General features: G+C 35.9%; 1 protein-coding gene across 1 annotated transcript; it reads right to left on the reverse strand.

The window, feature by feature from the left end:
* Window positions 1-698: 698 nt before the first annotated feature.
* Window positions 699-11809, reverse strand: LOC112512583 (plasma membrane ATPase 1-like). The gene is made up of 22 exons (XM_025118626.1): window positions 11748-11809; window positions 10898-10973; window positions 10588-10707; window positions 10372-10470; window positions 10119-10256; window positions 9844-9978; window positions 9569-9748; window positions 9077-9283; window positions 8857-8976; window positions 8656-8775; window positions 8369-8491; window positions 8186-8290; window positions 7967-8111; window positions 7345-7509; window positions 6504-6742; window positions 5987-6019; window positions 5769-5850; window positions 5185-5345; window positions 3979-4179; window positions 2592-2774; window positions 2347-2522; window positions 699-1013 (listed from the first exon to the last, which is right to left on the reverse strand). The coding sequence occupies exons 2-22, from the start codon at window positions 10949-10951 to the stop codon at window positions 917-919; spliced, it is 2883 nt and encodes a 960-aa protein (XP_024974394.1). The 5' UTR covers window positions 10952-10973; window positions 11748-11809; the 3' UTR covers window positions 699-916.
* Between the last annotated feature and the right edge of the window lie 1221 nt (window positions 11810-13030).

The following is a 13030-nucleotide window of genomic DNA, read 5'->3' on the forward strand; positions in this document are numbered from 1 at the left end:
AAAAAAATCACTGTGAAGGTGTAGTGTTATTTATGTGGTCTCACGAAAACAGTCTGGTCTCACATGATCCTGAGTCATATTCCTTATTTTTGTTTCATTTATTCTGGTTGGACTAAGAAAAACATTTCCGTTTTGCCCAAGTCTAATATAGCATCAAACATGGACAACAAGTTTTGTTCTATATTGTCTCTGGTACCAAATGCACCTGCTTTGTACCCAGAGGATTCAAGATCTTTTGAGCTCTATTTCGTCACAACTCGTGGTCTCTAATTAGTATAGCCATATGAAAGATTATATGATGATCGTTGTAATATGTAGGTACGACTATTTTACCTAGGACGGATGCATTATTAGAGTTTAAGCTTCAGTGTAGATATCATATATGTATACATCTTATCCACTGAACCCACCTTCGGGTTGTATATATATCGGGCTTGTATCGTTTGGTTTTACGTGTTCCCAAATACTTAGAGTTATAGCCCATTTCATTTGCAGTATGAATCCAATTCCAATCACGAAGTCTGGAATTGAAGTTTCGGGATTTCAGTGAAATCCCACAAACATTAGATTTTGAAATCCAATGGAGGTCGTTGGTATTTCACCAAATTTCATAGGATTGTTTGTAATAATCAATTAATAAAAGCTAATTTAATTATTTTTATAATTATTTATAATTTATTTTTATATACTATCTATAAAGAATGTAATTCGACCTTCCAAATCCTACAAAACAAACATACCAAATATTCCCAATCCTTCCATGAAATCAAATTCTCTTAAAAAAACATTTTGTCAAACCAACGCCCCCATGCGTAATTAAAAACGTTGAAGATGCTACTTTTCCGAGGAATTGCGTTACGTGCTTACTACATGTATGTTCGGTTGGAAGTATGAAGCATTCTGTATGACGTGCTTCTCAAACGGTGTACGATTGTTGGATCGTATCTATGTCGATGTTCTTCAATTTCACAACCGATTCCACGTGACCTTTGAGAGTAAGCAATTCCCGCAGCCTGCATCCAACCAATGTTCATACTTTGCATCAGGAATAAATTAAATTTAGTGAACTACGTGTCTAAGATCATACTACTAGTCAGAGACGGACCTAAATCTTTTTCTAAGTCAGAGACGGACCTAAATTTCATAGTTTGTTTGGTAAGTTTTTTGCTTTTCATATATTACGTATTGTGTTCGAGTCTTTAATAGCATTTTTTTTTTCAGAAACATAATAAATTTAAAATCAAAAGTTAAAAACTAAGAAAACAATACAAACAAAATTTGAATATGCGTCTAGGATGGGAGAAAAATCATGCAAACCAACGCTACCAAAAGAAACTTGTATCATCAATGTCGTTGTAGTTTCAAAATATATATGGTTGCACACAACAAAATAATACAGTAACACCTTTTCACGACCCTCTAATTTTTTACACGATGACGTTGGGACGAAGTGGTGGCCCGTGCCACCGTATCCAATAGTAAATCACGTGTAAAGATTGAAAATATTATATCATATAAACTTCATGATCATGTAGAATGTTAAAACATGTTAAGATCTACAATTTCTTGAGCTCGCATTTAAAGGATTCATAAGTGTTTGTAAATTATCCAAGAAAAAAAACTTAAAAGGGTCAATATTGAGAGAAATAACAAACCACAGAGTTATTTCAAGACTGAACGGACGAGAGTGAGGTATTTGGGAAAAAGAATTATGAAATGTTTTAGGATTTAGTTTGACATGGGTAGTTTAGTAATTTATCGATCTTGTCAAATTTTTGTCCTAAATATTTAGGTGGGACAAAAAACATGTCCCACTTAGGTCCGAACTTGGACAGTGTCGTGTCCAGTCTAACTTAGAACAAACGTGGGATAACAAATTTTTGTACTGTTTTATCCCACCCCGTCCTGCATATCAAATGCACCCACTTAATGTGTTTTATCTAGCGTTTTTTAAGGCTCACTTGATGTAAATGGGCATAAACTATGGGAAAGTAAGGCATCTACACTTTAATCAGAACACAAGCGTACGTATATTTCACCTCTCAGATCCTATTTTCGAGTGAGATATCTATTGGGTTCGTTTGATTCTGTTTCACGTCTGTAAAACTAGAATCGCACAGCACGCCTTGCTTTATTCTCTTGTAATCTATATATTTGACTAGGAATAGACTTTTTGGTGCAAACATCAGTAACTGAAATAAGGGTCATTGACCCAACGGTACTCCGGTTAGCAGTAGAGCACAACCTCCCCAAGAGGTCAAGATTTCAAACCTCGTCAAATGGAAGAAGTGTGCATGAGTGTTTGCCGTATATAAATATTATGTACTTAAAAAAACAATAGCTTACCTTGTCATCTCAGCTCGGCGAATTGCATCTTCAGCCATTTGATTAAGCTCGTTGTGGTTGTTGCGTTCAACGAATTGAGTCTCAGGTGGGTCGAGTCCATGCAGTGTCCTTTGTGCTTGAGCCCATTTAAGCTCACGATCTTCCTTCCCAAAGTTTCTTTTTCTCGTGAAGGCAACCTGCGGAGAGAAATCGAGTTCAAACATCTTGCAACTATGGCATCATAAATTAGTCTGCGGTTTGCTCACCCTTTGATCGATGACAAGATCCCAAGCTCTGCCACTTAAAGCATATCTGATGAAGAACTTGATGAAATCGAGCGGGATGTAGAAGACAATGTTATAAAGCCATATAACTCCAGCCCAACCCCATCCGATCCCTTCGATTGCACAAAAACTCCAGTTTGCATAAACGGCAATAAGCGTTGCAATCTATCAGAAAATGAGAAGGAACATTAACCAAAGAAATTCAGCTTTCCAAAGCTAAGGCTATGTGTGGGAATAGTGGAGCCCCGTCAGATCACTCTCTAAAAGGTTTCACCATATATTGAGAAAAAACAGCTCAATTCTAGCTGATTTGGAACTCTAAACTCCCCCTCCAACGGAAGCTATATAGTCGCAAATTGTTCTGGAATGCTGAGAGGGGGATAGACGGGCACAAACTTCCCCAGAGTGTCGAACCCCTATAGTAGTAGAGCTTAACTCTAATACCATATGACACTCCAACAAAAAATGGTTATAGGCAGCCTAGATTGTCTAATCGTCTTCATAGAAAATTTTATAAAACTTATGTTTATAAGACAAACTATAAAACGTTCTATCTAAAAGCGTTACAATATTTATAAGACGCTTTTAGTCGTTTTAGCAAGTTTTTTAGGACGCTTTTAAAAATAAAGTGTCCTATTAGCTAATAGGACATTTTTGAGAAGTGTCCTATAAACCCATCTTTTTATAGGACACTTATGTTTATAGAACATTTTTTCAAATAGTATCGTATAAAATTAGTTAATGCAACGTCTTAAGAAACTTGTTAAAACGCCTAAAAGTGTCATATAAACCTATTGTAACACTTTTAGATAGGACGCTTTTAAGTTTGGCCTTATAACGTAAGTCCTCTGAAGTTTTTTTTTTATGACGATTCTACATTTTAGGCATCCTATAAAATCAATTTTGTTGTAGTGTGAAGATACGTGGAACCCCATCGGAATACTATCCAAAAGTCTTTAAAGGAGAGAAATGAGATTGCAACCTATATGGAAGATAATTGGTCTAAGTTTAGCTGGCATGGGACTTTAACACTGTATAGTTTAGTAACCTAGTTTAGTAACTTACCAACTTTGTCTATCCCTCTTATTTTTGTTCCACCTATTTTGGTGAGACGGAAACATTTTTGTCCCACTCAGGTTTGGTCCTGACTTGTACCAGTCTAATGTCGACAAGGACAACAAGTTTTTGTCTTGTCTTGTGTACCAAACGAACCCACTTAATGTGTTTATCTAGTGTTTCTTTTAAGGCTCACTTGACATAAACCATGCAAGGCCATTGAGAAAAATAAATGGTTCAAGTCTATCTGGCATGTGACTTTTAGCACCAATAATAGAATGAAAAAGAAAAGCCACAATTCATAATCACTCACCAGTTGAGCAATCAAGAAAGCACCAAAAAGTAGAGCTCCTGGACGTTCATAAAAGGACCAACTCCTGGATCGTGTGACGAATATAAGTGCCTGGCTGATGGTACTCACTTGTAGGTATATCGCCGAGGCTAGCTTCCTGAAGTCTTGTTCGTCCTCATCAATGTTAGCAGTTTTCTGAAGGCTTGAAACGCCAAACACACGCTGAAAAACACCATAAGTGCACAAAACAAACCACCGCTTAATCCATATTCTCTTCACTAGCAGATTATGAGAATGGAGAAAGATAATTCGAGACTTAAAAAGTATCTCCAATGGATCCTCCAAAATTTCTCTATAAATGGAGAATGAAACTTCAAAATCTCTAAAACAAAATGACATTTAACTCCAGAAGATTCTGTATTTTGAAGATTACACCATTGATTATATTATTAAAATATTTAATTCATTTAATAAGATATTTTTTCTTTCGGTAAATATTTATTTTCAAAGTTTTCTATCAGTGGAAATATATTAAAAGGTATTTCTCTCATTGTAATAATTTTTTAGGTGATCTCCAAATCTCCTGCTTTCTCCATTTTGGAGAACTTGTTAAAGCAAAAAAACATGCTTAAAATCACCAAAATCTCTATTTTCTAATTTTGGAGAATCCGTTAGAGATGTTTTTATTCACTTAAAAATTAGAAAACTCTATAGATAAAAATCAAGTAGCAAACTAAAATATAAACTGTCTACCCAGTCGGTAGACAAAAATCAAGTAAGAAACCAAAACCCCAACGGGAAGTGGGAAATTGACTAAAAAGTAGCCGATCTCCCCACATCCATTCACTTTTTAGCCATATTTTCAAGGCAATTCCCAAATTAGTCATTCTTTACGCAAAAATGTACTTTTTTACACAAATGCCGATTTTTTTTTCTTTTCTTTTTATTAGAAAAATATGGTTTATGCAAATGCGTAATACATTTGCGTAAAGAATGACTATTTTGGGAATTGCCTTGAAAACATGGCTAAAAAGTGAATACAGGTGGAAGATCGGCTATTTTAGTCGGTTTCTGTTTAGATGTTGACTCCAACTCCTAGTACGCAACCCTAATCTTAACATCAGATGGGCTTTAGAATAAACAAATTGCAGACCTTGAAAAGCAAAAGTGCAGTCTCACATGACCAGTTGTTTAGCCATCTGCTGCTATGAAGGGAAACTTTCTTACCGGGAAAAAGTTGGTATCATATGCTGCCCAGAAGAAAATGACAGTCATCATAGCCAAGTAGCTACCAAGAATGATCCCCGTAGCAAAAATCTCGGACAACTTCCAGCTGTCGGGTTGAGGAGACGGTTTCACTCTGTCCTTGGAAATTGTCATAATGGTACCTGGAATCCCCATTAAAAGGTGAGCAAAGATGATGGATTCAGCAGAGCTTAAGGGACCCAATCCCAATCCAGTACTGTGAGATTGTCCTAGAGTGTCGAAGAGGGGGCTAGACGGGCACATATCATCCCAATTTGTCGAGTCCCCTAGTGTGGTAGAATTTGGCTCTTATACCATGTTAGAATATATGAAACCCCATTAAATTACAAGAACCCTTAAAGAGAGAAGGAGATTCCAACATATATTGAGGGGAAATGTCCAAGTCTACCGATGTGGGACTCCATCACACACTTCAAGTTAAGCCATTAAAAAGAAACCTTTTTTAGTTGGGATGGCATCATTAGTATGTGGATCTCATGATTGTTGCCCATCTAAACAAAAATTAATGAAAATTCAGTACGCCAACGTTCAAAACAAACTCTAACCGTCATTAAGAATCGCGATGATCAGCACCATGAAGGGTGGAAAGTCAAACTTCCATATGAGAGCTAGTAGCATGAAACCAAGCTGTTGAAACAGATATAAAGGGGAAATAGGTGAAAGAGGAAGTAGAAAGCATATGAAAAGTATATTGGAAGATAAATTTGTAATTTCGAAATGCACTAAGCTGAATAGTAGAAGTCAGAACATCATAGCAGCATACCACAATACGGATAGTGATTGAAACAGCATAGATCTGCATAAGAGAAATTGAACATTCAAAAAATTAGGAAGCCTCTCAATCTGATATTACAGTTGAATGGCTGATAGAAAGGAGGCCCCTTTTCATTCATTTACTAATCCACTATATAAGCCAGGAAAAAAATCCTATGGGAATAGGAGTTAGGGTGAGAAGTGTAAGATGGAATTTGGACCCTTGATCACTTTTAATTTCAAGCCAATCCATGAATTGCTCTTTAGAAGGAAATTGATCCGGTGTATCTCATTAGTGTTGATCTAGTATTTCTCTTCAATTCGGATTGATTCAAGCATGAAGATCCCTTCTTACACGTCTCACCGTAACTTCCATTCTCACTGGAACCAACCCTACAAGCCAACTATGGTCCCATTTCCATGATACAAGATAAAAGAAGATAGGTCCACGAAATGAAGATGATAAGTCGAAGAAATTGGCAAAATGGATGAAATATATGCTTCTGAAGATCTGAGCTTGAACTTACAGTGTAATTTTTCATCCTCTGGAAGATTGCTCGACTAGTTAGTACAGCGCTGATAATAACGCTAAGACCAGGTTCTGTCAGCACTATGTCAGATGCACTACGAGCAGCATCAGTTGCATCTGCAACCGCTATTCCAATGTCTGCTTTCTTAAGCGCAGGGGCATCATTCACTCCATCACCAGTCATACCGCATATATGCTTTCTAGCTTGCAAACGTTTTACAATCTCATATTTATGCTCTGTAGCAAAACCACAAATGTAGCATCTTATCAACTAACTGATAACCAAAAAACCAGAGTTGATCGCTGGGAAGTTCAAGATTTAATAATCAGATACTTGGACCTGCAACGCTTATTTTTTGAGCTTATTTCAAATTTTGTTTCAAAAAGTTCTAAAGGCTTTTTCCTCTTTTTTTCAATTATGCCCCCTATATTTTTCCAATTAAGTTTCGACATGTTCTTTTAGGTCACTTTACATTGTCAATTAGTTTATTATCTAGTTTTTACCAAACATCACTAGTTTATCAGCTAATAGGTAGCTTAGTAGCCAACACCTAACTTTTCGGCTAACAACTAACTTTGCGGCATGCTGATTGGTTGCGAAGGGAATTAATATTGAGCACCTTTCTCCTGTAGGAGCTCAACCAAATTGATGTTGTTAGGCTTCCAGGAATAAAAGAAGCGGCTTAGAAACAAAAGTAGGGATGTTCAAGCAAAAAGGAGGCATGGTACTCGCTCAAAACCCATGCAATATTTCATATGGTTATTCTTATTCCATTATTTCCTATATAATTGACAACGTGAAATTCTGAAGCTGTCACGAATATATACGAAGAACTTACCAGGGAAAACACCAGCAAACCCATCGGCCTTTTCAATCAGCTCATCAACGGGCAAGGCAACAATAGATTCGTCCCTGTGCTGTCCCAGTAATGCAGATGAAGGGTACATATTGGTTCCCATTCCAAGGCGTCGTCCAGTTTCTTTTCCTATTGCTAGCTGATCACCTATTCAAGATCGGGAGGGTCATCCAGATGGACCATAGAGACTTAAAAACGATAGATAAAAAATCTTTGAACTGAAAAACAAAATGGTGAGTAACGGATGTTGGGTTACTTTGTACCTTCATCAGGCATTACATGCTAGGGGTTGGTTCACATGAGAACCGAAAATATTTTTGAGAACATCAGAACCAACTATTTCATGAATTATTCATGATGAATAACACCCTAAAATATTCATGAATATTATTAATCATGCATTTTCATTATTCATGATATTCATTGATATATTCATATGATGAATAACTCATGAGTAGTCGGTTCAATGTTCTCAAAATATTGAAGGTTCTCATCTGAATTAACATGCTCCTACAATTCTTATTCCATAACAGGCAATCATGGACACAAGTATAAACAATATAAGTTCTGATTTAACTTTGTTCTATGTCCTAAAGAACCAGACCTGTGATCATTTTTACGCTTACTCCAAGATTCAAGGCCCTCCTAATCGTCTCTGCGCTATCATGCCTGGGTGGATCAAAAAGGGGCATGAGGCCAACAAATTCCCATGGACCTCCTGGGCTTTCCTTCTTTCCCTCAGGGACTTCCTGTATCAAGATGTTAGTATATAAACAACGCTTGCACTGCAGGATCTTTTTGGTCTTGGATAAGATTTTCATACCTGGTATGCTACTGCAAGGGATCGCAAACCACGTTCAGCAAATTTATCTATCACAATATGGACCCTACGCTCAATGTCTGATTTATTATGTGCAAGATTCAAAATCTGAGAATCATAAAACACACTTTAGGTCAGTCACTGATGATTTAAGGGTGTTGCATGCTTGCGTGCCATTTGCTTTACCTGTTCAGGGGCACCCTTACTGACACGATGCATTTTATTTTCACCATCCATATATGTCAGTGCCGTCCGCTTATCAGTTGGGTTGAATGGAAGAAAATGGACCTCTTGAATGCCAGCTCTTGCCTGGATGGAACATATGAGATCACCGCAGATTAATAAAACCCAGCTTGATACAATATCTTATATTTTTTATTATTACATCACTACATCAGGCATTAAGAAAACCGTTGATCTATTTGTTGTTTACTATACTATGTAAACGATATTTACAACAGAAAGTTCCCTACCTCCTTTGGATCAGCCAACATCCCTACTATAGCAGCATCTATTGCGTCTTGGTTTTCCACCCTAGAGGCTCTTGCAGCCATCAAAACCACCATATCTGCATCCACTCCTTTAGCAAATATCTGCAAAGAGAGAAGATAAATAATAGATCCTGTAAGTAGAAAAATCTTGAAACTCATCCAGTGTTCAAATGAGTAAGAAACCTCTATTAGATTTTTGTCAACAGTAAGCTTGTTCAGTGTCAGAGTCCCAGTTTTATCACTGCAAAGAACATCCATGCCTGCCATTTCTTCTATTGCTGTCATCCTTTTTGTGATAGCCCCCTGAAGTGATGTGGAGAAGTTACACATTTACATATAAGGTCATTTGGACCAGAAAATCTCATGCATGAAACAACATAACTACAAAGAAAGTTTGATCAACCTGCTGAGATAAGCGGTGGGAACCAATTGCCATTGTAACAGATAAAACTGTTGGCATTGCAATAGGAATTCCACCAATGAGAAGTACTAGCAAATTGTCAATTCCAGGACGATAATCACGGTGTTGAATTGGATACATCACGATAATTTCTACTATCATTCCCACTGCAATTGAACATATACAGAAGTTCCCTATTGCTGTCAAAACCTGCAAGTTGTGACATCAATATCACCAAAACAATCACCACTGTTTTCTGGGAATACGGAATTTGATAAACTCATAATTCAACATTGGAAAAATGGACCCTCATTGATCATACACCATCAAAACGCAAAGTACAGCGCAAAAAGGTGAAAAACTCTCCTTTTTTATTATTACTTCAGCTCAGCAGAAAAACTTCTAGCTCTGTTTCAACCCGATAGAAGCTGACATTTGCTTCAAAATGCCCTCCCTTTACTAAATGAACAAGTAGATGCACACATGCTTTCGTACCTTCTGAAAATGGCCTACTTGGTTTGTAGAGTCCACAAGATGTGCAGCCTTTCCAAAGAAGGTATGCACACCTGTGGCAATGACAACTGCTTCAAGCTCCCCCTGTTTGCATGTAGAGCCTGAATAAACTCCATCCCCAGGGTGCTTTGTCACAGGAAGGGACTCACCCGTCAGCGCAGACTGCAGTATCAACCAGTTAGAGAAAAGATGGAAGCTACAAGAAAAGGATGAATCAAGTATAAAATGAACACGGCCATATAAGAACAAAAAACAACCTGGTCAATCTTTAGCGGATCACCCTCAAGAAGCCGAGCATCTGCTGGGATAATATCCCCGAGTTTAATACTGATTATATCACCTGGAACGAGAATGGCTGCATCTTCTTCATTCCATTTGCCATTGCGAAGCACCTAAAATTTCAGTTGCTGATTTGGTTAATCAACCTTAGATATAAATTACCGAAGATCCTTGATTACTGAATACTGATGATAGGAGCAAAATATTATAGTCGATCACAAGTGAGGCCTAACTCCACTGAAAATGTTAATACCTTCGCTTTGGGTGCAAGACGTGCCATGAGAGCTGCTGCTGCATTACCAGCATTGTTCTCCTCTATAAAGCTTATTGTTGAATTGATGACAAGCAGTGTGATGATCCCAACAAAATCCTGCCAATCAGGTGGTTTTCCCTGCAAAAATAACGAAGTGTCATTATTTAATCTAAAATAAACATTAGACATATTTTAAATACTTGTAGTTCTCAACACAGTACTACATATATTAAATACAGTTGAATTTGCTCACTCCTCCGTTGGCAAGTGCGATGGCCATAATTGCTGCAACTTCCATGACCCACGACAGTGGGTTCCACATAAACCCTAGGAACTTCAAAAACTTGCTCTCCTGAAAATTACAGCTTTCAGTGAATCCCACATCACCTCAACAGAAATTTACTAACTACCATGTCAAGATCAAAAACAGTAATCGTAAGCCAATATGTCAATAAGATACACCACGCACCTTCTTCTCTTCAAGCTTGTTGTACCCAAAAATCTCCAATCTCTTCTCTGCATCCTCCGACGATAACCCGTCTTTGGAACATCGCAAATTTTCATAAACTTCCTCAATTGGAATCGTTTCCTATAATTAATTCAAGTTTAAATTCGTTAATCAATAAGATGCAAAAACAAAACTACACATTTGTACAAAGAATTCACATTCCTTATAATAATCAACATAGTAAACCTGCAAAAGCCACCATTAACATCAAAACCAACCAGAAAACCACTTATAGCCATATAAACAGGAAGTGTAGGTTACAGTTTCTTACCAAATCAACTGCTTCCTTCTTTACAGCTTCCATAATATCTTCTGTCTCCCCCATCTCCTCTCTTTGTTTCTCGCCCCTACAGAAAATTTAACAAAAATGAACCACTACTACTTATAAATCATTCAAATACGACTGTCGAACTAAATCATGCACCTTAAAACAACCAAACCACTCAAATTCAGATTTACAATACGTCATTCATACTAACAACTAATCAGCTGCATAAATTTCCAAATCCACTACATACACAACTAATATACATCTATCAAATTCATAATCACCTTTCACAACCTCATTCATCCAATTTCCAGCTAAATCATCTAAAAAAAATCGATTAATCAAATTCTTGTAACAAATACTTATTAATATTAAGCTGAAATTAAACTAATTCGTACACCTTAAAACAACCAAACTACTCAAATTCAGATTTACAATACGTGATTCACACTAACAACTAATCAGCTGCATAAACTTTCAAATCCATTACATACACAACTAATATACATCTATCAAGTCCATAATCACCTTTTTCACAACCTAATTCATTCAAAATCCAACTCACTCATCTCAAAACACAATTCGATTAATCAAAATTCTTGTAACAAAAAGCCACTCAAATTCAGATTTACTATACGTGATTCATATTAACAACTAATTAGCTGCATAAACTTTCAAATCCATTACATACACGACTAATATACATCTACCAAACTCATAATCACCTTTTCACAACCTAATCCATCCAATATCCAGCTCAATCATCTCAAAAGCACAAACCGGTTAATCAAAACTCAAAATTCTTAAGCTGAATTCAAATTACATGAAGATCAAGAAATTATGGAAAACAAACCTTCAAATATGATGAAAGATGACGCAAGACGCCTGGACTTCAATCGGGGGGACTGTTGGCATTGACGAAGGTGTTGATAAATGATGGAAGAGTAACGGGTAATAAAGAGTGGGAAAGTATGGTTAGTTGAATGGGAAGCGGGTTTTGGTGGTGAGTGTAAATATGGGGGAATGTGTAGGGGTAGAAGAGTAATTTGGGAAAAGATGGTGATGAATTTGGCGGGTACCACTAATTGGACTTTCAAGAGCAATTTTTAATGCTGACTGGAAATTGGATTTATCTGGTAATTGCTTGTCAACAAGAAAAAAAGAGTTTGGTGGTTGATTGAGATGTAAATGGAGTGGTTTCATGAATATTTTATGTATATACTAGTTGTCTATTTGTGTAATACGGTGGAAGCCATGAATTTTAACAAACTTGAAGTTTTACTGGTTTTATAAGATAAGATTTAACGATGATATAAGTTACACTTGGTCTTTACATATTAATACAATATTGAATAAATAAGAGTTATGGTTCCAATTACATACTATCAATATATTTAAAATCCAATATATTTAAAATCTAACATATTTAAATGACTCCACAAATGTGTTCGATTTACACCAAGAGCAAAGAACCAATAAACTTGAGTTTTAAGATAAAAACTCAAAACCAATAAAGAAAACTACAAATTTGACATATCATAAGCCATGAAAAGACCAAAAAAGATGRGTTTTAGAATGAAATTTCAACTGTTTACCCTCTTTCTTGTCTAGAAACTCAGATTAATGTTGAATTAATACATGTATATATATATATATATATATATATTTCAAAAAAACTCAATAACATATTAATTCAGAACATATTATACAGTGCAATTTAGACAGCCTAACCCCAAAATGTATGGCATATATATAAATAAATAACTATAAAAGTATAAATCGTAAACATTAAAAATATTTTTTCACAGTATATATAATAATATAATTAAGTCAAAAACTATTCAATATTGGACTCATTTCGAAGGTATTAACGGATGATTATAATGGTGTAACTTGTTAAAATAAAAATATATTTTTTAAACATGTTTTAATTGATATACGATTATGTATGTTAATTTGATAAAGGTTTAAAATGAAACATATAAAAGTAAATGACTTAAAGTAATTAATTAACTAATTATAGGGTATAAAATGTAAATTTAAAATTATAATTTTAGAAAAAATCCGTTGAATGTGAGAGGGTGAGTGTATGTGAGGAGAGGAAGGGGTGAAAAAGTGAAAAAGATATATTGGTCA

Source organism: Cynara cardunculus (genome assembly GCF_001531365.2).
Source record: "Cynara cardunculus var. scolymus isolate 2C chromosome LG 5, CcrdV1, whole genome shotgun sequence".
In the NCBI taxonomy this organism is placed as follows: domain Eukaryota; kingdom Viridiplantae; phylum Streptophyta; class Magnoliopsida; order Asterales; family Asteraceae; genus Cynara; species Cynara cardunculus.

Coding starts and splice junctions, on each gene's coding strand:
- LOC112512583 (XM_025118626.1), bottom strand. CDS start 10,951: ATGGGGGAGACAGAAGATATTATGGAAGCTGTAAAGAAGGAAGCAGTT. Junction 9,284..9,568: donor AAGTAGGCCATTTTCAGAAG/GTACGAAAGCAT, acceptor CACAACTTGCAG/GTTTTGACAGCAATAGGGAA. Junction 8,291..8,368: donor GTAAGGGTGCCCCTGAACAG/GTAAAGCAAATG, acceptor TATGATTCTCAG/ATTTTGAATCTTGCACATAA.